Source organism: Trachemys scripta, chromosome 3 (genome assembly GCF_013100865.1).
Source record: "Trachemys scripta elegans isolate TJP31775 chromosome 3, CAS_Tse_1.0, whole genome shotgun sequence".
Lineage (NCBI taxonomy): Eukaryota > Metazoa > Chordata > Testudines > Emydidae > Trachemys > Trachemys scripta.
In genome coordinates this window covers 175,395,344-175,421,816 of record NC_048300.1, presented here as the reverse complement: position 1 = coordinate 175,421,816, position 26,473 = coordinate 175,395,344, and the positions used below count along the sequence as shown (strand labels likewise).

General features: G+C 40.5%; 1 protein-coding gene across 4 annotated transcripts in view; it reads right to left on the bottom strand.

Moving 5' to 3' along the window:
- Nucleotides 1-26,473, bottom strand: part of GREB1 (growth regulating estrogen receptor binding 1) — a 161,529-nt gene that overhangs the window by 33,848 nt on the left and 101,208 nt on the right. For all 4 annotated transcript variants that reach the window (XM_034766522.1, XM_034766520.1, XM_034766518.1 and 1 more), the window contains 17 exons: nucleotides 26,045-26,227; nucleotides 25,592-25,735; nucleotides 24,042-24,167; nucleotides 21,537-21,659; nucleotides 20,722-20,859; nucleotides 17,650-17,835; nucleotides 15,170-15,520; nucleotides 14,368-14,496; nucleotides 11,890-12,015; nucleotides 11,216-11,413; nucleotides 10,955-11,135; nucleotides 8,061-8,253; nucleotides 6,029-6,165; nucleotides 4,555-4,894; nucleotides 2,980-3,095; nucleotides 2,078-2,277; nucleotides 1,015-1,104 (listed from right to left, as the gene is read on the bottom strand). In XM_034766522.1, coding sequence (XP_034622413.1) covers nucleotides 1,015-1,104; nucleotides 2,078-2,277; nucleotides 2,980-3,095; nucleotides 4,555-4,894; nucleotides 6,029-6,165; nucleotides 8,061-8,253; nucleotides 10,955-11,135; nucleotides 11,216-11,413; nucleotides 11,890-12,015; nucleotides 14,368-14,496; nucleotides 15,170-15,520; nucleotides 17,650-17,835; nucleotides 20,722-20,859; nucleotides 21,537-21,659; nucleotides 24,042-24,167; nucleotides 25,592-25,735; nucleotides 26,045-26,227 — 2,961 coding nt within the window. The remainder of the gene's footprint in view (nucleotides 1-1,014; nucleotides 1,105-2,077; nucleotides 2,278-2,979; nucleotides 3,096-4,554; nucleotides 4,895-6,028; nucleotides 6,166-8,060; nucleotides 8,254-10,954; nucleotides 11,136-11,215; nucleotides 11,414-11,889; nucleotides 12,016-14,367; nucleotides 14,497-15,169; nucleotides 15,521-17,649; nucleotides 17,836-20,721; nucleotides 20,860-21,536; nucleotides 21,660-24,041; nucleotides 24,168-25,591; nucleotides 25,736-26,044; nucleotides 26,228-26,473) is intronic.

Sequence of the window (26,473 nt, the reverse complement as noted above, 5' to 3'; positions counted from 1 at the left end):
CTTTGAGACTAACAGAAGTACTGGGAGCATAAGCTTTCGTGGGTAAGAACCTCACTTCTTCAGATGCTGAAGAAGTGAGGTTCTTACCCACGAAAGCTTATGCTCCCAGTACTTCTGTTAGTCTCAAAGGTGCCACAGGACCCTCTGTTGCTTTTTACAGATTCAGACTAACACGGCTACCCCTCTGATACTTGAATCTTTTTTGTCGTCTGTATTGTTACAGACACACTTGCTGACAGGTATTTTGAAATACCAAAATAATTGAAATTGGCATGATTATTTTGACAAATAAAATATGCAGAATTTTGCAGAATTTTAAAGTATTGTGTGCAGAATTTTAAATATTTTTGGTGCAAATTTTTTATTTTTTTTTGGTGCAGAATTCCCCAGAAGTAAAACTTTAATGGTCTGTTCTTAAACCAATTTTCAGATCGAGAAGAAAGACTATATATTCAATGTATAGGGCAAAGTATTGACAAAATACACTCATTTCTAAAAGGAACACTCTACACTGAAAAATTTGTGAGCACACATTCTAGTGCCCAAAAAAAGTTCATGAACATTTTTTCAGGCAAAATTTAGGAAGGTCATTTGAACACACAGAAGCAGGTCCTTAGCTAGTGTGAGTTGTCATGAGTCCACTGATTTCAAATGGAGCTCTGACAATTTCCACCAGCTGAGGATCTGCATCTTGGTACCTGTCATAAAAATATTAAAGAACATTTCTGTAGATACAATACTGCTGTATAATACTGTGACCCCACTCGCAGATCTGTACAACGGTCTATGCATTCATGGACCAAGCATGAGGCAATCTCGTTATTTTTTAATCTCAGAAGTAAGACGCTTGAAAGCTCCGATTTTTTAAAAATGTAATTGTTAGCAAGGTCATTCAAACAGGTTTTGCCAAAAAAACTAATGATTTGTGTCTTTTATTCTTCATTTGCCAAGCTAAATGAATTGCTGCTTTTACATCCTAAATACCACTTGAGAAAGATTATCGTAACGTCTTACTTGAAGTTTTTGAAGAGAGAGATGAAGATGCAGAGTCATGGGAGCGTGATCTCTCTCTTTTGACAGGACTTCTCTTTTCTGAAGTGGAGCCTGTTTCATGAGAAGAGGGAGGACGGAGGAGAATTACAATTCTAAAGACCCATTCTCTGCTATGGCTAAAGTGCATAAAGTGAAGGGATGCTGGGCAAAAGTGGCTTAAAGCTCATCTAGGTGCCCTGATTCACGTGCTGTTCTGAGTGTGGCCATTCTTCCTAGGCTATGGTGGAGCAGCCTAAGGGCTGTTCTAACTTTGGCTGAGCTACAACAGCCTCTGAGAGCCAAAAATGCAATGAAGAGCTGGCATAGTGCAGAGGTATCTCGGCCGCATTCCCTCGTTGCTAGTCATGCCTCCTCTTCTTTGCTATCCCAGCAGCATGGAGGATGAGTGACACAGTAGCCCCTATGTTGGTACTACCAGGTGACCACCCTTAAAATGGGATTTTAAACCAACTTCACAACCAGACTGTACCTTTCTCTTTGATAACAATATAATTTCATCCCCCTCTCAAAATACATCTTTCTGTTAATTTTCGCCCCTATTCTGCCTCCCTTATTTGTGTTGAATAACACCGTATTCAGTTGAGCAGTCCCTTGAATGTGACCTTGAGCAATCACTTATGCTCTCTGTGCTTCAGTTCCCCCATCTGTAAAATGGGTAAAAAAAAAAGACTTTTCAAGGGTTCTAAGGTTCAACTAATTAATGTTAATAAAATTCTTTGCATTCCTCAGTTGTAAGACACAATATATAGGAAGTACAAATAACATTATTTGATAAGTTTAATTCCAAAAGTGCATAAACCATCACTGTAAATTCAAATAATGTCTCACAATCTTTTGCAGCTCCCCATGTTACTGATTGCTGTATACTTATGTATTTACTGTTCCCTTCCTTTTGACAGTTTGCTTTGCACTCTTAAAGGCTAATGTCCATCTCACTTAGCTGAAATTTATGGTATTAGTATTTAATACACAATTGCTGTTTGAATACCTTTTAAGAGAACTGGCACTACACAGGTTCATTTACCTTCTGTCACTATTTCTTCATCTTCATTATCAGTACTGCTCAGTTTCTCTGGGTCACTCTCCAACACATCATTCACGACCACCTTCTCCATGTGGATTTCTGAGCTAACAAAGTATGCTGCCAAGCCAAGCTCTTGCTCCAAGGCTGTCCTTACTAAGCAAGAGGAATTTATTAAACGTAGGTCACAATATCTCAATGATCTGGAAAGAAACCAAAAGATACTATGAAAACTCACGGTATTCCACACCTTTGATTGTGTTTGCAAAAGAAATAATGAGGAATTTTGTCATTGCCTACTTAACTGATGTGTGAGATAGTGACCCATTCATATCACTTTGTTCTGTCTTTCAGTAAATTCACCACTATATTGTGTCATTGTTATTACTTTAAGCAGTATAATCTAAAGCATTAGGCATGAATTTTGGAGACAGATTCTTCAGAGTTCTAATCCTGGCTCTGACACTTACTTTCTCTCTACTCTAGGGATGTCACTTAACCTCTTTGGACTAATTCATAAGCAGGCACAACACTGATGTTGATGGGAACTGCACCTGCCTACACCAACGGTTAGTGGAATCTTTTTGTGTCTTGGTTTCCTCATCTATAAAACAGGAATAATTGGGAATGTTATGAAAATGAAAGACTGCACCCCACAGCTCAGCCTCACAACCATTACCACCAACCTACTACACCACAAATGTTCCACTTTTTTGAAATAGAAACTACCAAAAATCATCCTGTCATTCAAATTTCACCAGCCTTTGCACCCACAAAGGATTATGGGACACAGCAGGTTGCAGAATGATTTTTCAGCCATTTGAAGGGTGCAGAGAAAAAGGAAGTTGTGAGCCACTGGGAATGAACAAATGTCATGGAAATATTTGTCAGTATTTCCTTCCTACCTTGGCAAGGCTTCCCCTTGGGGGTCCATTCCACTAAATATTAATATGCAAGGCAGACCTTCTAATTCCAAATAGGTCTGTGGCCTCCACTCCGCATCTTCAATTTTCTGCCATATCTGTCACAGAATATAAAAACATTGGTGGGTATATTTATATGGCATAATTAAGAATGAAGAAACAAATGATTTATTGTCTATTGTATGGACCTAATTCTGCAGAAGTTCCACAAGAGAAATCATTGCAGGATCAGGCCCTAAACTGAAAGGTCCTCAGTTGCAAAATGGTCTTATCTTCTTTCAGAAGTTTTATATCAATAATAAACTGCCCCATAATATGACTATATATCAGAACTCTAATGAATTGTTACCATAAGTGGCTAAATATAGATCCAAATGCTCCTCCAGGAAACATGAGAAACCATTGTGAAGATGTATAGCTTGATCTTCAAAGACAGAAAGCAGAGTTACTCACTATAAAGGTTTTCCTTTGTTGGTCCAGTCTTCTAACCACAGCTGTCACTTACCCTTTGATAATCAGGCCCATTGGATGATACCTTTATTCACACTGAGTAGTACCTAGTCAATGAGATTTCTTGATGAGTAAGGTACTACTCCGTGGGACCAAGGGTATCACTATCTGGTCCTTATTTATTCATTAAGCACCAACAGTATATGCAGTGTTGCACAAGACACTTAAGACAACATGGCATGTGATTCTGAATTCACTTATATCAGCTTTAAAGCATAGAGTTATTCCTGATTTATATCAGAATGAGTTCAAAATCAAGCCCTTGTCTTCAGCTCTGTTGAGCTAAGTAGATAAACAACATGAATCAGACTCAGAATGTAAGAACAGTCCTAGCTTAGAGAATACAAATATTTTTGTTTTAATATGTGGTGACAGCATTTGTACTAAGTGGGGTAGTGTCTGTAGACTTCAACATGTGTGATGCTTGAGGTCAGACTATGTGATCATAGTGGTCCTTTCTAGCCTCGAAATCTATGAATCTATTATTTCCAGCATTTTCATATTAAAATCACAGAAGGTCCAGAAAACATTAGGCACCATGCTTGGAAAACCTGGGCCATTCAGAGACCTGTGGGTAACTGTACTGATTCAAAGCCTTTACGCCTGGTAGACTGTGCAATACAATTCCAAACTGGCCACTGAGGTTTGCTCACAAGGGGAAACCACCTCTCTGCTCTGGTAAAGGTTTTTTCAAACCAAAAGTAGCTTTCATTTTCACCTGGTCTTTACCACCATGTTGATTCATCGATGCCACAGTCCAATGCAATGAAGCTGATTGGGGCTAAAGCTGTTGGTGGTTGGGAATTCTAATCACGTTTGTAAAGGCCCTCCTGAGCAGCCATCTGAAGCTGGCTATAGGAATGACAGATGGATGTGTCTGATAGAGAGGAGTCAGGCTCTTCAGGGAATTTTAATTTTGCCGGGAAATAGCCATCTCCATCACTAACATCCAAATCTGATGCCAATAAAACCTTTATATCACCACCCACCCACTGAAAGCACTGCTCCTCAGAGATTCTTTTCAGGCAATGTCATTCTGCAAGTTACCTTTAGTTGCTCCACAAAGTGCTTCCCTATGGTGATTCCAGAATTAGGATTTCCCAAGATGATTTCAAAATTATCTGCAAGGGATAGTCTTTCCCTTACGTGATAAAGTCGTTCATACGCCACAGCAGCCAATGGAATGCAAGGAATTCTTAACACCACCATGAAGCCATGACCACTAGGGCATTGCCTTGAAGAGTTTATAAGGTTTTGGGTGATTTCCAGAGTTTCAACTGAGGTGTAATTCTTCATCTGTGACAGGCCACTTACTGCCATCATAGCTGCAGAGTAATGCTGTACAAGGACAAATGTCCTTATCACTGCACTGTGTAATCTGGGAAATCTGAAATAAATTGTGAAGCATTAAAATCCTAGAATTAAAGTGAGTATGCTGCCCTTGTAAAAATTATTAAAACTCAAAATTGAATCCAGGTGAAAAATCATGCCCAATACACAGTAGAACCTCATTGACCCACAGGTAATCTGCAAATTCTGTAATTCCAAGACCAATGGTGCAATCTCTCCACTTCTCAGTATAGATGCAATAGCTAAGTGGGGTAGTGAAGTTATATTATCTCCTGTTATTATTAGGACTTCATCACATTTGCAAAACATACTACTGGATATTTGCTAGAGTACTATGCAGTAATATTAATCAAAACTAAAATGCACTTGTCATATAAATGAACAAAGTACTCCTCATAGTGCATTATCCTTGCTTTTTACTCATGAAAGATCTGATTCAACTACTACTAAAATCAATAGAAAGAGCTGGATTTATCCCTAATACAAACAGATTCCCCCAGTCATTAGTACAATTTTGCAAAGTTCTGCTTGCTCGATCTTTTATTACGTCCACACCTTAACACCTCCAAGGAGTCCTACTGGAGTTTTGTGCATGCAAAAAATATACCTACATTACAATTACTATGCATTTGGAGTAACTACGTTTTTAATCTGAATCTCTCCACATGGTGCAAATCAGCTCACTGACATTTTTTCAAGCTCTGATGATGTTCTACAGGATTCTCCCTAACTGAGTCTTTCATTGATTTAACTCCATGAGCCAAAGTGAAATCTCACCTGCTCTTTGTGGTCCCACTAAAACAGTCAAAAAGTATTGGCTGGGGGTTAGTTAATTTCTAACATTTCACTTTGAACACAAGATTGGTTTGTAATATTATTTCTGTAGTGCCTATAGGCACCAGCCAAAACCAGGGGCTCACTGTGCTAGAAGGCGTGCACGTAGCAAGAGAGTGCTCCTGCCCTGAATAGCTTCCAGTCCAAATAAAGATAACTGAGAAAGGGTAGGAGCAGAAAAGGAGACAAAAAGAGGTAACGTGATTTGCCCTAGGTCGGTGGCAAAACCAGGAATAGAAAGAACCCAGGTCTCCTGACTTGCAGCCCAGTATCCCACCCACTAGACCACACTATCTCTCAAATTTCATAATGCTTTAAACCAAAGAATGTACTGTACCTTCTTCCTAAAGCCATGACCATAGCTTCAAAAGAGCTGTCATATCGAAGTAACGGAAGGCTGTGTCCAGAAAGGGTGGATTCAATGAATTCTGACAACCCAAAATATTTCTTGTTTTCATGGTATAGATCTATTCCCTAAAGTAAATAAGACAACAGCAATTTAAGGATAAAACTTATTGATGAATTATATATAATTCATCAATCTACCATCACCCATATATAGACATTATTTATATCTCGTTCACACACACACACACACACACGTATATATAAAATAATCCACATACATATACACACACATTCATACTCACAATAGGTCATTCTCAGAAGGTTTAAATTGGTGTCATTCCAATTACTTCAATGAAGCTTACTTACAATTAACACTAGCTGGGGATCTGGGTAGATTTATATATATTTTTATCTTGTGCACAGTAGAAAGACTACACAGTTTTGAACTACTTGACACATCATCTTTCCACACATCAGAAAATGTATGAGCCAAAAAAATAAAAGTCTGGAGAAAAATATTGAAAAAATGTCGGAAAAACAGCTAAGGAACTTTTCTGATAGTAAGTATAATGCGCTCTCACTGGTCCACCTTGCACACATGAACCACATTCTGGTTATTTCCATGTAGAGCATATGAATTAAGCCTAAGATAGAGGTATCAAAAGCATGGATAACCATGGTGAGATGTGTGAGAGGAAATGCAATGATCTCTTGGTAAGGTGAAGATTTAATAAAAACTTTTCAGAGCCTCCTTCTTTCTCAGAATTCAGAAACAATGAAGATTAAAACCTATGATTGCAGACCATTTTGTAAGAAGCAGGCAGATGCCTTCAGTGGAGGGATCAGTCATGGTCTTTGCAGCTTCCTCCGAGCAGTCAGGATCACACACTCCCAATATTATAATTCACTTATTATTGTTAACAAATATTTGCATAAAGTTTATGGATGCTTAATACAGCTGGCAGTTACATCAGCTCTGTCCTTAATAGACTGGGGATCAGAGTGACATCGTAGGACTTCTTTCCACCCAATAAGGTGTTGAAGCCCTCCAGAGAGAAAGGCATGGCCCAGAGACCTGGATTATGACATTAGTGCTCATGGAGAGGGAACAAAATGCTCCTCAGGATCTGGTCTACAAATAAACACCTTCATTTCTTTTAGGCATGGGCAAGTGAGGTATGAAAATGTGACATACCTTAGTAGTGTGAGTAGCTCACCAAAAAAAAAAGGGGGGGGGGGAGAAAATTTGGATCACTACAAAAAGCACAGGCCCCCCCATTCTCAGTAGCTAATGATCCAACGTCACATACATTTACAGATACCAGATGTCCTGAATGGTTTTATTGAAACTGGAGGCTTCAACAAATTTCAGTGGATTCCTAGGACATCTGGTCGCCTCAGGGTCATCTGTCTATCATAGCTGTGCCATGTTGCAATGCAGCATAGCAATGCCACACATGCCAGTTCAGGTGGCTAACCCTGTTCCCTCCTGCCAGCCACCTCTCATTGGGAGCAGATAGAAATATGTTTCCCCTGAGAGGAGGAAAGAAAAAGGGGCAGACAGTAGGGGAAGGATATCAAGGGCTCTTCTTTAAGCAGCTCCTGAACCAGTGCTTCTCTTCAGGCTGCTCCTTCCACGAGCCATCAAAAACTGTAGTGGAGGGTAAGGAGACTGGGAGGGTGAGAAACAGTGAGGTGAGGACTGGAAGGGGACAAACAGTCTGGAAGATAAAAGGCATGGGGGATAGACTGAAAAGGGACTGATAGATACTGGGGAAAGGGAGGGGAGAAATGGAAGGAAGGTGAGTGGCAGAAGGGGAACAAACAAAAAAGGGGAGGAGATGGAAGAATAAGAGAGACGCATCTATAGACTGAATGAGGAAGAGGAAAGATAGGAGTGACACAGACATCATTATTTATCATTTCGCTTACAAGAACATGTGGTCTCCAGTGTTTTTCAGAACATGTAAATGTAAAATAGTTATTGAATGAACCTAAAATCCTGAAAACATCCATCTTACATTGCTGTACGATGAAGGCCAGTGGATTTCATTGTATGGGCTGATGTGAGTATGCTGTGTCTGCAGAGCATAGGGGAAGGAAGTCACATGGAGTGTCAAAATGTTTGGAGCCTCTTTCACCTCTCTGCAGTTCAACAATCTATCAACGAGTCCCACAGATGGTTCCGCTTGAGGATAAAGGCTGTGAACAGCGCTGCAAAAAGAAACCCCAAACTCTGCTAAGTGATTTGTATAAATGTACACTTGTGACAAATTCATGCGTGTCAACATCTCAAACCTGGACACGAAAGCACAATGAACCACCCACAAGGAATTTAGGACTGGATTCTTTGGCCTTACTCTGCTCTCGTTGCACCACTCCAGTGGCACAAAGGAAGGGGAAAGCAAGCCGCATATCTCCTCAACTGGAAACTCCCTGGCACGGTGGATTACACCGCAGGCTAGGGGCTGTGATAGCAGACTTCCCTCAGCCCCCAGCGTACTGCACAAGGAGATTGAGAAGGGGCTGGCACCACAGCAATTACCAACAGCCATGTGGTTCTCTGTGGACTGTAGTCAGGTGCCGTCCTCTTTATAACAACCCTTAATGTGTTGAAAGACCTTGAAGACCTATCAGGTCCCACCTAGTCTCCTTTTCTCAAGACTAAACATGTCCAGTTTTTTTAACCTTTCTTCAGAGGCCAGGTTTTCTAAACTTTTAATTATTTTTGTTGCTCTCCTCCAGACTCTCACCAATTTGTCCACATCTTTCTCAAGTGTGGCACCCAAAACTGGACACGATGCCCCATCTGAGGCCTCACCAGTAGAATAGTTACCTCCTACGTCTTACATACGACACTCCTGTTATATACCCAAGAGTGGTATTAGCCTTTTTTGCAACTGTGTCACACTGTTGACTCATATTCAATTTGTGATCCACTATAACATGGGTAGGCAATCTATGGCATGCGTGCCGAAGGCGGCACGCGAGCTGATTTTCAGTGGCACTCACACAGCCCAGGTCCTGGAAACCGGTCCAGGGGGCTCTGCATTTTAATTTAATTTTAAATTAAGCTTCTTAAACATTTTTAAAACCTTATTTACTTTACATACAACAATAGTTTAGTTATATGTTATAGGCTTATAGAAAGAGACCTTCTAAAAATGTTAAAATGTATTATTGGCACAAGAATCCTTAAATTAGAGTGAATAAATGAAGATTTGGCACACCACTTCAGAAAGGTTGCCGACCCCTGCACTATCACCTCAGTTCCTTTTCAGCAGTACTACTGCCTACCCAGTTATTCCCAATTTGATTTTTCCTTCTTAAGTGAAGTACTTTGTACTTGCTTTTATTAAATTTCATTCTGTTGATTTCAGACCAATTTTCCAATTTGTCAAGATAATTTTGAATTCTAAACCTGTCCTGAAAAGTGCTTGCAACCCCTCCCAACTTGGTGTCATCTGAAAATTTTGTAAGCATACTGTCCACTCCATTATCCACATCATTCATCAAAATATTGACTAGTACTGGACTCAGGACAGACCTCTGGGGAACCCCACTATATATGTCCTCCCAATTTGACAGCAAACCATTGATAACTATTCTTTGAGTATAGTTTTTCAACTAGTTGCACATCAACCTTACAGTAATTTCATCTAGACCCATTTCCCTAGTTTACTAAAAGAATGTCATGTGGGATTGTGTCAAAAGCCTTACTAAAATCAAGATATATCAAGTCTACAGCTTCCCCACATCCACTAAGCCAGTAAACCTGTCAACAAATACATGGAAGGTGTCGATAAAGCAGAACAAATGTGACAACCATATAATACCACCAGCAAGACCCTTTAGTGATACATTTGTTCTTGACAAACCCATATTGGCTCTTACTTAGGACCCTATTATCCTCTAGGTGTATACAAATTGATGGTTTAATAATTTGCTCCAATATCTTTCCAGGTGTCAAAGTTAGGCTGACTGGTCTATAATTCCTAGGGCCATCTTTGTTCTCCCTTTTAAAGGTAAGTGCTATGTCTTCCTTCCTCTAGTCCTCTGGGATCTCACCCATTCTCCAATAAATTATAATTGGTAAATTAAGCTGGTAGAGAAACTGAATTTCACTTTTGTGAAAAATGTCAATGTTTTGGAAAAATGTTCATCCTGAATCAGGACAAACTCTCAAAACCTTGGCATTCCTTACAGAAGTGAAATGCCATCTTTTTTATTTTAGAAACACTGACACATTCCTGCAGTGAGAGCGTTTTGGTGTTTCTGAAATGCAATATGTCCTCTGATTCTGAAGTCCCCCGCCCGGCATGTTGCTGAAGAGCTGGGAGCCCGGGTTCCCCAAGGAGCTGGGGATGTGGGTGGGTGACCTGGCAGAAACCAGAGGACATTCTGATTTTGACAAAATTGGCATTTTTCAACTGAAAAAAACATACCATCAAAAAAAGTTTCCAACTTGCTCCATAATAAGCAGCTAGTACATCATACCAACTGCCCAGCCACTGTGGAGTTTCTGCAGGCACTGCAGCAGAAGGGCATTTGAAAGAGAGATGTGAAGGTGGATATTGTGGTGACTTTGCACATATTTACACAGAGCTCCTCCAATACATGAGAGACAGCCTGAAAGAATGCATGAAGGTACTTGTGGGAAAATGTAACTGATGGACAATGAAGGCTGGCATTGATGTCTCGATAAAGCATAAGAGATCATAGGCAGGGTGCAGATAGATCACCAAGGGCCTTAAAAGGAAGCATTTAATGTTTGATGCATAGAAAGGGGAAGCCAGTGGAGGGATGTATACAAGGGGGTGTCATAGATGAAGCAATGATCCAAGAATACGAACAATAACAACAATAATTAATAATAATCTCTCTAAAAATGGCCTAAGAATGAAGCTGTTCTTACCTCACCAGATCCCAGTGTGCATGATCATGGATAAGTACAAACAGCGTATGTGGATTCTGCATAGAGTTTTGCAAAAAGACTTTAAATTTAGTCTGGGCCTCTGCATCCAGCTTCACAACATATTGTTCCATCCTCTGCTTTGTAAGCTGCTCCTTTTCTAAGCCAAGTTCTAATAAAACACCTAAAGAAATGGGGCAGGGGTCAGATGCAGCTAACAATTTCCTGTACATATATAAAATAAATCTAGCTAATAATGAGCACCTGAATGCCAGAGGTGAAACAGTGTCTGCTGATATGTCACTTCGGAGGGAGGAACACAAATCAGAAAATCAACTTTCTCAAAGGAACCCAAATCAAGATTTTGAGTGCTGGAGTCAGCAATTGAGCAAACATGAGACAGCAATTTCTGAGCCACTGCTAGCTGGAATGGACGAATCTGATGCCGTTCAACATTATAACCTGGAAAGAGGCAAAAATCTGTTCAGCTGAATGACTGAAGCCTAGTCTTATACAAACTCTCCCTAAAGTCTGGAAATCTTTAAAGTAGCTTGCTTATTGAGTTCGGACTCTGCTTTCATGAAAGCTAAAGGGGCATCCAAAAAACCTTTGTGAAATTGGATATTTGCATAATTGTGGACCACCATCTTTTAATCCTATGACTCTCAAACTCCTCAGGGCTGAAGCTCAGCTGCTGCACAGTTAAGGTCCAACCTTAAGGTTCAGAGACTAGGAGATCCACAGGAAGGAAGTGGAACTTCCATCCATGCAAACCTGGAGGACCGAAACAAGAGGAGTTTCTATTAACCTGAGTTTGGGACTCTGCAAAGGGATAAAAGCTCTGCCCACATGGATCCAACTGCAGGATCAGGGCCTTAGTTTGTCTTGAAGGAGAGACACCCTGCTCTGCTACATCTTCAGACACCTTCATTACTTACTTGTGCACACAGCTGCTCCAGTTATATCCAATGCTGTTGGCTTATTCACTGAAGTAGAAAGAGATGAAGACCTCTGGCCTTGATTTTCTTGATAAAACTTGTCCAGCAGAACCTCAATGTCACCATCTACCACATTGAAAGGACAGTGGATATTAGTATCCATGGTACACAATTAAACTCTTCTGTGAATGGCTCCCATAGTCATAACAAAACCAAATCAACACCCAGGGCAAAGAAACTACGGGCCAGTTTTTCCTCTCACTTCTACCAGTGTAAATCAGGACTAACCTCATTGAAGTCAATGGAATTACACCAATAGAAAATGGATGTAAGAGACAGGAGAACCAGGCCCTATGTTAACGGAACCTAGGTCAATTATATTCCTGTGTCATCCCACAGGAAGGGGATAGGCAGGTCCCAGCCATAGTGTAAGGGATACATTTAAAAATAAAAGAATGTCATTAGATAAGATTCCCTGCAAAGCACAAGACTTAATACAATGTTAAATTAAAAAATCAACAGACAATCCCTAGCTCTTTTATACAGTGTTTTTCATCTGAAGACATGAATGTGCTTAATAAAGGATGTCAGTATCTTTAAACCCACTTTACAGATGGGGAAACTGAGGCAGGGAGTGGTGAAGTGACTTGCCCAAGGTTATCCATCAGTAAAGAGGGGAATAGAACCCAGGTCTTAAAAGTCCCAGTCCAGCGCTTTAGCCATAGCCATAGCTCACCCTTCCTCCCCATTTAGGTAGTGTGGCCAAATGGATAGAGAGCCATAGTAGACAAAAAATGGAATACTCAGAATCAAAGGCACACAACAGAAGTAAGGTTGTACACTTAATCTTAACTCTGCCACCTTATGTCTTAAAATATGCTCTCTTTTTATATCATTGTAATTTATTTGTTAAATAAAATATAAAGCAAACCTGAATTGCTTATAAAACCTTACTTTTAGTTCCGTCACTACAGACTTAGTTTGATTTCTAAATCCCAGTGAGCGATGTTTACAAAACAAGTTCTGCAGCCCATGTAAGCCTGCAATATGGGCTTCTCTAGCTATTCATATGGCAGAAAACAGACATATTTTACTGAATTCTGCCACTGTATATCATGGAATATGCATCCACATAAGGATCCTCCTTACAACCTGTTCAGTCTTGTTGAAAGATATACAGGACACAGCGTTAGCACTGAGTACTCAGTTTGCTCAGCACTTGTGCAGAGACACTTTAGTACACCCGGAGTGAGCTGAGCATGGTCAGGCTCTAGATTCTTAACTGCAGTCTAGTGAGTGAACATGATGTGCCTGGAAGCTATTCTGAGGATTTTCAGTTACTCTTACTGCCCAAGGAAAAGAAGCACCTGAGTGTTTGTGAGAGTCATCGTTAACAGAAAATGGGGGCAGAGGCAGCCACCGACATAGACATATGTCTAACAGTTCTAAGAAAACAGAATCACTCTCAAATGGCTAGTTGGTGGCTTGTAGACTAGAGCTAGATGAAAATTTTTTGGCAAATGGTAAATTTGCTAAAAAACAAAAAAAAAGCATTTATTGGGGCACTTAAACTATTCACAAATTCAGGTCAAATTTGGCAAATAGTTTTGGCCAAAAAAACCCACAAACTTTTTTTTGAAAAAATCAAAACAGTTCATTCTGACCATTTAAAAACATTTTGAAATTTAGCTATATTTATTTTTTAAAAAGAAAAAGGAGAAAAACCACCAAAAATGAAACAAAAGGAAAAACCCAAACCATTCCATTTCTTTTTTCTTTTTTCATTTCATTTCGAGTGTTTTTCAATCCAAAATTATATTTTACTCGTTTGTCTAGTTTTTGGTTTTTGTTTCAGTGAGAAAACCCAAAATAATTAATTTCAAACCATTTTTTTTGGTTAGGCACCCAAACCAAAAAATCCCTCATTCACTCAGCTCTGCTCATGACGTACTTTGTGCACACTGTTCTTGCTGGCTCCCCTGCCTGCAGCACCAGCTCCCCTCCATTTATTTCACCTTATTGGATTGCAAGTGGAAAGGAGCCATGATCAGCATCCCTACTGGTGACTCGATACTATTCTCTCTCATTTAAAGGGCTCAGGATTGAGTGCATGCTGAGATGTGGAAGGGGAGTACTCAAATTCTCCTCTTAATCTGAACATGTTCATTAGTATCAATGGAAATTATGTGCATGCATCAAACGCATTCACCCTTCAATGTGCCTGTCCTGCGCAGTCAGAAATAGAACACAACTATACATTCATGCATTTTTATTAAAATATAGGTATTTATAAATTGACACACTCCAGGAGAATTTCTTAAGGAGAGACCAAATGTACTTTCCCAGATCTTCCTTGTCTCGTTTGTACGTATTCTGATTATATACCCTGCTCCTGAAAAGTGATGAGCTCCTGCAATTGCCACTGACTTACAAGGATCAGGCTCTTAAAACTGTGTCTATTTATGGCATGTTACATACCTGGACAAAGGGTGCTAAAAAAAGAGCCCAATGTTTCCACTTTCCCAGTAACTAGTTGATAGTTAACTTCTTTCTGATACTCCGCTGGGGTAAGCATGCTCTCAGACAGTACTCGTGCCTGGTACTTCCCTAAAAGACAAAAAATAAGCTCTTTTTAATTTGAATTTCAATTTTGAATTCAGTTCTAATAAAAATAAAAATTCTCTACTTAATTGATAAAATAACTAGAACAATACCTATCGAAAGGCATAGTCCCCCAAAACAAAAGTAACAGAAATCAGCATCTTTCTCTCCCACCTCCCCAAACAAACAGTCTTATGCTCCCCCTCTATTTGTCTTTTGTCTCAGAAAGTATGTTTGCAAAGCAATATATGGAAATGACTGTACAAAAACAGTCTTGGATTTAAGTATCAGGGGGAAGCCGTGTTAGTCTGTATCTACAAAAACAACAAGGAGTCTGGTGGCACCTTAAAGACTAACAGATTTATTTGGGCATAAGCTTTCATGAGTAAAAACCTCAGTCTTGGATTTGTCATTCATCCGAGCCATACTGCTTTCAAAATGAACCCTTAGATCTTAGTTCCAATAATTCTTCACAATATTATCAGCATAGCCTATATAGGACTTCAGCTGTCTTCGGGAGAACACAAAGGAAAAGTTAGCAAGTAGCATGGCTAAGGGCACCCATACACAAGCAAGGGTGTGCAAGGGCATGCAAGCAAGTTAACCCAACTAACTTTTCAGAACAGAAAATGATGGAGTTTTCCAGGTTTGTCTCAAGATTTTTCCCTAGGGATCTCACCTGTTACCGCAATGCAGGAATCTAATGCTCTGTTTCTGCAAGCACATATGATCACCACATAGTTCGTCTTCACTAGCTTCCCTTCAATGAGCAGTTTAAACATTTCTGAAAGTCCCTCTGCCAGAGAGTAACTGCACTCGATGATATGGACGCTGTCATTGCAAGAGCTGGCTGCCAGCCCTGCTAGCCAGGGAAGCTGGGCCGATGTCATTGGTGCAATCTGGCTGGGAATTGGAGGGAAAGCCTGTGGAATGGCCTGCTGATACTGACGTATTTCAGAGAGGTGCGACTCCCGCCACGAGCGCATGAATATTTGTTCCAAATCCTCAATCAAAGGGACCTGGTCTGGAGCTAAAGAAACATCAGCATTAGAGGCCCATTATAAATCACTGGCAAATGATGTCGAACTTAAAATCAAGCCCCTCCCCTCTGAAAAATACAGCAAATTAAAATCCTTTGAGGACTGATTTTGCTCTGGTTTTACACACACAACTACATTGTCTTCACTGGTGTTACAGTTGGTTTACAGCACAATCAGGCCCTTTGCCCATATAAAAGATTTAGGGCCAGATTCCAGTCCACATTGCAGCCCCTTTGTGTCACCATGTAAAGCTTCCCTAACTGGGAGCAGAACATTCCCTCAGCACTGGGGAATCCCTAATTGGCTAAGACTCTACACCACACTCTTCCAACATCCCACTGGTGAATGGGGTGTGTCAGGGCCTGGCTTGGCGGGGAAGGGAGGGCATGGCTAGTGTTTGAGAGATGTTACGCTCAGTGTAAGTTAAAGCAACCCTCAGCATAGTTTAAAGCCAGGCCTCAGCAGGCCTAGCAGTCAACGGGAGCAAATCTGCCATATAACCACTTTTGTTCCATCCTTGGTTCCTACACAGAGCAGAGGTCTGCTGGACCCAAATGTCAGGGTCCTTTATCATTTCAACAATGACTTTTTGGACCACTGCTGGAATGCAAAATGGATATTCTTTGATTTTAAAGCCAGAAAGGATAATTATGAGCAACTAGTCTGCCATTCTATATATGGACTATAAGGTGGATAGAAAGCTGGCTAGATCATCGGGCTCAACAGGTAGTGATCAATGGCTCCATGTCTAGTTGGCAGCCGGTATCAAGCGGAGTGCCCCAAGGGTCGGTCCTGGGGCCAGGTTTGTTTAATATCTTTATTAATGATCTGGAGGATGGCGTGGATTGCACCCTCAGCAAGTTTGCAGATGACACTAAACTGGGAGGAGTGGTAGATATGCTGGAGGGTAGGGATAAGATACAAAGGGACCCAGACAAATTGGAGGATTGGGCCAAAAGAAACCTGATGAGGTTCAACAATGACAAATGCAGAGTCCTGCACTTAGGACGGAAGAATCCCATACACTGCTACAGACTAGGGACCAAGTGGCTAGGCAGCAGCTCTGCAGAAAGGGACCTGGGAGTTACAGTGGACGAGAAGCTGGATATGAGTCAACAGTGTGTCCTTGTTGCCAAGAAGTCTAACAGCATTTTGGGCTGTATAAGTAAGAGCATTGCCAGCAGATCAAGGGACATGATCATTCCCCTCTATTCGGCATTGGTGAGGCCTCATCTGGAGTAGTGTGTCCAGTTTTGGGCCCGCACTACAAGAAGGATGTGGAAAAATTGGAAAGAGTCCAACGGAGGGCAACAAAAATGATTAGGGGTCTGGAGCACATGACTTATGAGGAGAGGCTGAGGGAACTGGGATTATTTAGTCTGCGGAAGAGAAGAATGAGGGGGGATTTGATAGCTGCTTTCAACTACCTGAAAGGGGGTTCCAAAGAGGATGGATCTAGACTGTTCTCAGTGGTACCAGATGACGGAACACGGAGTAATGGTCTCAAGTTGCAGTGGGGGTGGTTTAGGTTGGATATTAAGAAAAACTTTTTCACTAGGAGGGTGGTGAAGCACTGGAATGGGTTCCCTAGGGAGGTGGTGAAATCTCCTTCCTGAGAGGTTTTTAAGGTCAGGCTTGACAAAGCCCTGGCTGGGATGATTTAGTTGGGGATTAGTCCTGCTTTGAGCAGAGGGTTTCACTAGATGACCTTCTGAGATCCCTTCCAACCCTGATATTCTATGATTCTGTGATAACATAGGTGACAGAATTCCACACAGTGATTCCATCCAGCCCAACAGATTGTCATTGAACTAGAGTACATCTTTCCCAAAGATATCCAATCCTGATTTGAGAGTCCATAAACATTTTTGGCAGTCCTGATTTCAACGGGAGATAGAACTTATTAAGGACTTAATCCCGGGGGAACTGCAGATGCTCAGCATGTCTCAGTATTTGGCCCTATATTTTTTTAAGACCCAGCAATCAGCTCTTTCACTACAGCAGGAGCTCCTTTAGTTAATCTACAAAGCACCTAGTCTAAGAAATCTTAGTCTTTACTCACCAATGGCAAAATGTAATAATTCTAGTCCAAGATTCTACACAGGTGCAAAAAACTCACCTAGTTGAACAAGGTAATAGACGGTTAGCAAAAGCTGCATTTCCTCTGAAATAGGCTGTATTGTAGAGGCACCGTACTGTTCATAAGCCCTAGATATGGACTGTGAATTTCTGTAACAGGTGTACAAAAGAGGGCTGACTATAATGTCATTAAGATTCCCACAAAGATAAGGGAAGTTCCCATGACCTGTAATATAAACAATATTTGCACTTGTCAGATAAACTTAATTTAATAATTCACTATGCCGCCATCAAACAGGTCACTAACACTTTAAATGGTAACAGCTCGAATAATATTTCAGTGCTCAGGGGAGTCAGCGAGAGAGTTTAAAAGTAGTAGGTGAAGCCATGTGTAACACCCTGGCTTCATGTGTTGTGTCCCCATAATGACTAGTTCTATTCTAGATAGCTGCTATACTGTGATCCGCACCACAGAAGCTAAGTGCCTTGCAGGAGCACATTAAGCAATGTAAATAACATCGGCCACGTGTGCTGTGGTTCATTCTCTCATCCTCTTCCAAAGGGAACAACTGTGTGTGGAGTGGTTTGTTTTGGTCAGGTTTTCTGTTTGGTTGGATTTTGCTGGGGGAGGGGTTGTTGGGGGTTTGTTGTACATGCTGTTTTGTGTTTAGTTAGAGAAGGCCAGTCAAAGTGCACCTTGCACTTGGAGTGGACAGTGGTGAGGTTTGTGAAGGTCCTTAGTTCCTGTGGGAGTTCATTCCACAGTCTCAGACCAGCCTCCAACAAAGCTCTATCACCTGCACAGATGAACTTTACCCTAGCTCCCCTATACCAGATGAGCAGAGAAGTCGACCATGGTCTTCATCCCAGAGCTTTAGGTGATCTTCTAGATATGCTGGGCACAAGCCACTGAGTACCTTAAATATAAGGACTGAAAACATTCCACATAGAGAATAAGAAATTAAGGGTATTACCAGCTAATGGAGGTAGCTCAAGTGGTAGAAGCCTGTATTTTAGAGGCTGAAAGTCCTAGGTTCAATCCCAACTCAGAGGAGCAAAGTTGTTACAAAGTGAAGTCCCATATACAGAACAGAACTGTTGATTTCAGATGCTCAGAAGGAGCTTCCCCTGAGAGAAGAGTATTGCACATTGACTTAGGGCTTGTCTACAAAGTGCATTGGTGTGCAACACACTAGTGTGCACTTACTGTGTGGACCCTTGCACACACTCAGTGTTCCTTAGTGTGTGCTGACATAGTCCCATTTCAAACAGTACTGCATCAATGCACACTAGGGAACTTTCAGTGTGTGCCAGCAGGGTCCACATGGAGTTAGTGTGTGACACACTGGTGTGCACTAGATTTTACATCCCAGCTGGTGTGTACTAACTCTAAAGCTGTGTCTACACAGCAATTAAACATCTGCAGCTGGCCCATGTCAGTTGGCTCTAGCTACAGGACTGTTTAACTGCAATGTAAACATTCAGGCTCCTGCTGGAGCCCAAACTCTGGGACCCCACGGGGGGGTAAGAGCCCAGGTTCCAGCCCAAGCCTGAACATCTACACAGCAATTTTTAGTCCCAGAGCCCAAGTCAGCTGACCTGGGCCAGCCATGACCATGCCATGAGTCTTTTATTCCAGTATCAGAGGGGTAGCCGTGTTAGTCTGAATCTGTAGAAAGCAACAGAGGGTCCTGTGGCACCTTTAAGACTAACGGAAGTATTGGAGCATAAGCTTTCGTGGGTGAATGCAACCACGCATCAGCAACCACGCACCGCACCATAACAACTCTAACTCAGGAACCAACCCATGCAACAAACCTCGATGCCAACTCTGCCCACATATCTACACCAGCAACACCATCACAGGACCTAACCAGATCAGCTACAACATCACCGGCTCATTCACCTGCACGTCCACCAATGTTATATATGCCATCATGTGCCAGCAATGCCCTTTTGCTATGTACATTGGCCAAACTGGACAGTCACTATGCAAGAGGATAAATGGACACAAGTCAGATATCAGGAATGGCAATATACAAAAACCTGTAGGAGAACACTTCAACCTCCCTGGCCACACAATAGCAGACGTAAAGGTAGCCATCTTACAGCAAAAAAACTTCAGGACCAGATTCCAAAGAGAAGCTGCTGAGCTCCAGTTCATTTGCAAATTTGACACCATCAGATCAGGATTAAACAAAGACTGTGAATGGCGATCCAACTACAGAAGCAGTTTCTCCTCCCTTGGTGTTCACACCTCAACTGCTAGCAGAGCACCTCATCCTCCCTGATTGAAATAACCTCGTTATCTCCATACTGATTTATACCTGCCTCTGGAAATTTCCATTACTTACGTCTGATGAAGTGGGCATTCACCCACAAAAGCTTATGCTCCAATACTTCTGTTAGTCTTAAAGGTGCCACAGGACCCTCTGTTGCTTTTATTCCAGTGTAGATGTACCCTAGGTGTATCATGGCTGCTCCCCAAAGAAGATAATACCCTAAAGAAGATAATACCTTACTACTTAGCCAGCATTTTACATGAATAGACTGTGCGAGCTTTACATCTGTCCCTCACAATGCAACAAAGCTGTAATGCTTTCTAATACTCCCCCATCCCAACCCAAACAAAGACTACAGGTGTTCCTAAAGTACCTGATAGAACTGTGATGTAGATAATGTCTACTTTAGTCTAGACTGAGATGTAATCACAGAGTAACCATCACAAATTTAAATCTACAAAGGCCAATTCACTAATTTATGGCCTTACACTCCTGAATTGTTGACCAATCTTGTTCCTATTGCATTAAATGGGAATTAAGCATTTGATTTGCATGGGAGCAGAATTACAACCTTAAGCTCTTTGGAGCTTTGCTTTTTGTTTTAGGTTTTTGCCGGGGTGGGTTGATTGGTTGGGTTTTGGGGTTATTTCTTATAATTATCAAGTTAATTAGCTAATGTTTGCACATGTAAAATGCCATATAAGTTTGCTCTCAGAACACATTAAATTGCCTTTAAGCCTGCGTCGAGTGTGTTTAAAGTTTCTTCCCTAATTATAAAAGCAGGCCAATAACTTTGCATGTCTCTTACATACACGGATAGTTTTTTTTACCTTTAAATATAACTGGTTTTGCTTTACATATTTTCAGCAAGTTATCAGGAACAGAAACTGGTTCTCCAGAGGCCACCATTGGAGAAGAGACTGGTCCCACCAGAGTAGAATGTGTCAAACATGATAGTCCTCCCACATCTAAGAATTAATTCATAATGTTAATACGATCAAATAATAATCATATTGATGCAAATAAATTCAGAATGTTGTTTTTCTTGATGAAGAGTATTAAACACCAACCAGCATGTGCATTCAAGATCAATGTTCCATTCTTTTTACAATTACAAAACAAATGACTCATGAAATGCTAATAAAGCCTGTATTTATGATGTTGGCTTCCTTCGAGTAATAATTACATTTCCAAGCCCTTGAGTATCACACATGTCTAAACATTGCAAAATGAGCATAAAAAACAACATGCTGGCATGAGTTCAATAATATGGACAGGTATGGCTTTATCAACAGCAAACATGTATGATCTGCATTTTTCCACTATAGTAACATATTCAGGTGTTCTGATTCCAAGGGAATGTTCTTGCTATAAATACCTAGAGAGGGGAATTAAAAATCAGCAAAATGTATCATTTTTTTCAATATCCCATTTTTGACAGCAGTCATACTCCAAACAACAGGAGATAAAAAGACTATTTTAAGGAAAGCTAGTAGATTACAAGACTGATTTCAAAGCAGTTAGATGCTGAGGCACTTTTCAAAATCATCTGATGCACCTAGATGGATCTTTAGGCTCCTAAATACCTTGTGAAATCTCACCCTTCACTCATTATCTTTTAGACAAAACAATTCAACTAACTTACCATTTTTATTTCTATTTGGAGTCTGCAGGTTGGGCTGCAAGTTCCAAGTTTCAGTCGATGATGGCGACTCTGGAGACCATCCTTTGTGGCGCTTTTTAGGAGGCCCTGAATTTGTTAAAGTGCCTGGGTAATATTAATACATCAGAAAATTATTAATATGCAAAATGGAGGAATATTTTTAATTTGTTAAATCACATGCATGACAGTCCGACATGATTTTTGATAGACCAGCCCTGTATACACATTAATTATTATACTAGTTTGCATCAAACATGCACCCAGACTCACTAGTCTGTATATGACCTTTTTTTTACTGTACTACATTACACCTTAATAATTTCAACTCTCCAGGGCACGGACGTGTGATTCATGGTAGCACAGTTCATCTATTTTACAGCACTGTGAGTTTTGGGAAAACGATACTAGTATAGCATTGATTAATATGTTCTTACCCTGGAAGCCAAGAACGTATATGTTTTATTCCTTGTATGTCCAGATACAAGACTCAAAATGAGCAGATTTAGCCATTAGGAGTCATTGGATAAAATTTGCCAAAGTGCATTCAGGGACTTAGGAGCTTTTGAAAACATTAGCCACCATCATTATTTTTGCCACCCCATACTGGTTATCAGTTCTATTCCTCTGATATTCAAAGTTGGCAGCTGGAGAGACTCAGCAGCTGGCTCCGGCACCTTCGTTTGTTCTACCAAACACCAGGCTGAGCCACATTTCTGCTGAAGTTACTGGTCTTTGATTTCTTGTGTTTTCCTGTGCACTTCTGCAAATTTCCAGGATGGTGAACTTGCACTGTTACCAATGGGCATTGCTGACCAGTGGATGTTAAGGGTTTTCTAGGTTTTGCTCAGAATCTTGCAAGACTCAGCTCTTAGTCTCGCCCTACCTTAATATACAAAGGTACCAGCACATCTATTCGCACTGTCAAGGCTATCTTGACAACAGAATGGTTATTCCCATGTATACTTCAAAACCTGAGTTTGAGTCTTATAGATTAAAAAAAAGGTTATGACATTTTCTTTGTAAAAGATACCATACAAAAATAAACTACAATGTACATGCAGAACTAGCATACCTTCAGATCTGGAATAAAGTTATTCACTTGAAGATTCATCATAGAGCTAGGATCTAATAAAAAGATGCCTTTTGTCCTTTATATTTTCCCCACGTGAGGGCAATATATGGCCATTTGTTCTACTTATCTTTCCAGCATAATACACAGCAGAAGGCACAATTTCAAGAAGAGCAAATCAATATAATGTGCTTATTTTTTGCAAATCCCCAAATCCTGCCAAGTCTCACACGGGTTATGTAATTAACTGACATCTGATGGTTTTCTTTGTGAAATGAACAGGAGTACTTGTGGCACCTTAGAGACTAACAAGTACTCCTGTTCTTTTTGCAGATACAGACTAACACGGCTGCTACTTTGAAATTTGTGAAATGAGACAGTGAGATCAGTCCATTTTCTAATAAGCAAGTGCCCATCCACTTAGAGAGGCAAAGTGGTGAAGGACTGAGTGGGCATAGAAACTGAACTGGGATGAGGCATGCTGGCAGTGCAATTCAGTGAAGATAACCTAAAATTAACCTCAAATCTGATTTTGGCTATGATACAGCTATTAAGAGTTTTCCTGCCCAAACAGCAGCTCCATGGTGCTTGCGCAGAAAAGTTTGGCAGTCACAGATCAGACAGAACTATGCTGGACAACCATTTAAAAACAATATTGTTCCTGGTGCAGTCCAAAGAATAATGTGAACGGTGTCTTAAAATCTGGAGCTAGATGTCTAAGTGGAATGATCTTTCCCAATGTGGACTGCATCCTTTGATAAGTAGCTTCGGACTGGTCAGAATAAAGCTTTTCTGGATCATTGAATTGATGTATAAAACCTGTTCTGGAGTGACTATAAGAAACTGACACAGATAAATCCTTCCAAGAGTCTGGACGCTGAGTAAAGCCTGCTTTCTTTTCAAACTAAAATAAGAGTAAAATGAAGTAAAAATAATAAACAGGGCCGGCTCCAGGCACCAGCTTAACAAACAGGTGCTTGGGGCGGCCAAGGGAGAGAGGCGGCACCTGCGGCAATTCGGGGGCGGCAGGTCCCTCACTCCCTCTAGGAGCAAAGGACCTGCCGCCAAACTGCCGCTGCCGATCGCGGCTTTTCTTTTTTTTTTTTTTTTCCAATTGCCACCGCCGATCGTGAGCGTGGCTTTTTTTTTTTTTTTGCGCTTGGGGCGGCAGAAATGCTGGAGCCGGCCCTGATAATAATTACTGTTCTGACTTCCACAGAAGCCATGTCAGAAAATACATAGAACACACCTTGAGAGTTAATAAAGAACAAGAGATTTTATTAACACAATGACTCTTAGGGGAATATTCTGATCCAGAAACAGAGGAATTTATGCCAAATAGGATACTTCAATTTCCCCTCAGGTAACCAAATCAGAATATACTATTTAGATTGTTTAAACACAAAGTTCAAAGGTACCTAAGACTGATGGTCTTGTCAGAGCTGGCAGGTTATTTTTCACCAGCTGTTGTTTGGGAGAATCTTTGCCATTGTAAACAGTTGAACCTAACGCTGCTGTCGATGGGAGATGATCAGATATTGTGCCTGCCACAAAAAAAGAAGTTATTTTAAATAAATGATTAGAGAGGCAGATCCTCAGATGGTGTAATGAACTGATCAATTGGTCGCTGATTTCAATGGCGCTATGACAATTTACATCAGCTGAGGATCCCCTCATAGTGTTTACAGCACTGAACACAGTGGGCCCAGTTTGGATCTCATATCAGTTTTACAATAGTGTAACTCCACTGACTTCACTGGAGTTACTTGGGGTTTATAGGTGGATAAGGCCCCAATCCTGCAATCAGATCCACACATTCAGCCCATCAGCATGAAGACACCTGCTTGCATGGGAAGCTCACTGCAGGAATGGGCCTTAAAAGAATCACGCATTGTATCAATACAAATAAACTCAAGCAAAATTTTGAGTTTACATTTTTTCCAAACATCTTTTTATTTATCAGGAGTTGACAGTGTCATATTAATAAATAGGTAGATTTGACTAACCCTAACTCTGTTTATAATTACTTTTACTTTTTCTACATTCATCTTTTGAAAATATACACACATCAGTGATGTCCTAGGGGGATTAATGCTTTGTTCTCAATAGACACCAGGTTTCCAAATCTTAACTGTTTAATATATTTGGAGTTCAGGCTCCTCTCTGATAGAGAGAATAAAAATGTCAATGGAGTTACTGCAGTTCTCAAAATACAAATACCCATCACACTCACAAGACACTGGACAGCTGATTTCATTAGGAGGAAATCCAGAGAGATCATTTCACCTTTCATCAGTAAACACCTACCAATTCACCCCAGGAAATGGAAAAGCAAACCTTCAGAAAGTAAATATTTTTAACCATAGAAGATATAGTTATTTTCTTTTTAAATATGAAAAACTTGACCTTAATATGTCTGAAATATAAAAAATAAACCAATGCCTTTGCTAGCAAAAGAAAAAAAACAGAAGCTTTTAACCGAACTTCCATGTAACCTCTGAAATAAAGAGGATTCCCACTCATATCATAAAATAAATCAGAGGAACAAACTGAAATAAACAAACTGATTTCCAAAGCATTTGTGGCTAGATAAGCAACAGCTGCAAAATGGTAAAGTCCACTTTCACCACCTTACAACAGATGGATCTCAAAGATTTGGCTTGTCCTAGCTATGAAGAAGCTCACTGACTCCAGAAGAGAAACATTTTCTGACCATTAAGCTATTTGTCAACTCTTCATCAATAACTTTGAAAAACCACTTGTAATGAAAAAGCCGTCAAAGAACCATTAACTTTCTTTTTTCAGAGCTATGACATTATTTTACCAGTTACTTGATATAGTTAACCCAGACATTCGCATTTTGTGCTATGTGTTTCCATTTATACACACACACACACACACACACACACACACACACACACACACAAAAATATTTAGTAACCCAAAGGGTTTCTCTTCTCCAAGTTACCTGTTTGTTGAGTCCCAGCCGGAGCATTTGGGTTTGGTGCTGGAACAAGCTCACTTGTGGTCGTTAGCGGGGGACCAGAACTCTCTGGAGGTTGGAACAAAGTGCTTGAACAAGGACCAGATGAAGCCTGTCGGCCTCTGAACTCTAAGAAAACAAGACCCTTCCACTGAGAAGCAATACAAAAGCTTTATCTTTGCAAATTTAAATTGCGAATTTAGAACATGAACTAATTTGATTCAGTTGCTATGATATTTGGAAAGTGGGCACTAACGGATTGTCAAACATGCCATCTTTTTATTAGACAATTGCTTTCTACAGCTGCTCTTTAGTAAAGCTTTAAAGACTCCTTCTTTTATCTGTCTATCTCAGGCTTTTCTCAGAGGCCAATCTCTGTGCTATCTAAGCTCTGCAGACGAGAACCAGAGCTCCAACAAGACAGCTTCATTATCTCACCTGCCCCTTTCCAGCAGATTACAGATCCTTTGGTAAGAACTCCTTGTGCATTCCTGACCAGATAATACTTTAAGTGTTTCTGTTTCTTGGGTTGAGTGGTCAGTTTAAGATTGATGTGATTTGAAAATTCAGTAAAGTAGCAGAAGCCCTTCTTGCCACAGCCAACACAATTGCCAGAGAAACCTGATAAAATAAACAATACAAAAGATCTGGTAAGACAGGTGACAGTAATATGTAGACACATCACTTCCCTTGGGATGGTGAGCATTTGTTGTAAATAATTCATCTGATACAAACATTTTCTTACTAAAAAAATTATGTCAAACCCACCAAATTGCACTTGGCCATCAGGTTTCCTAAATTAAGCTTCACAGTTAGTAAATACATACCTTGTTTTCATTGTCTATGGTTATATTTTTCATTTCAGAC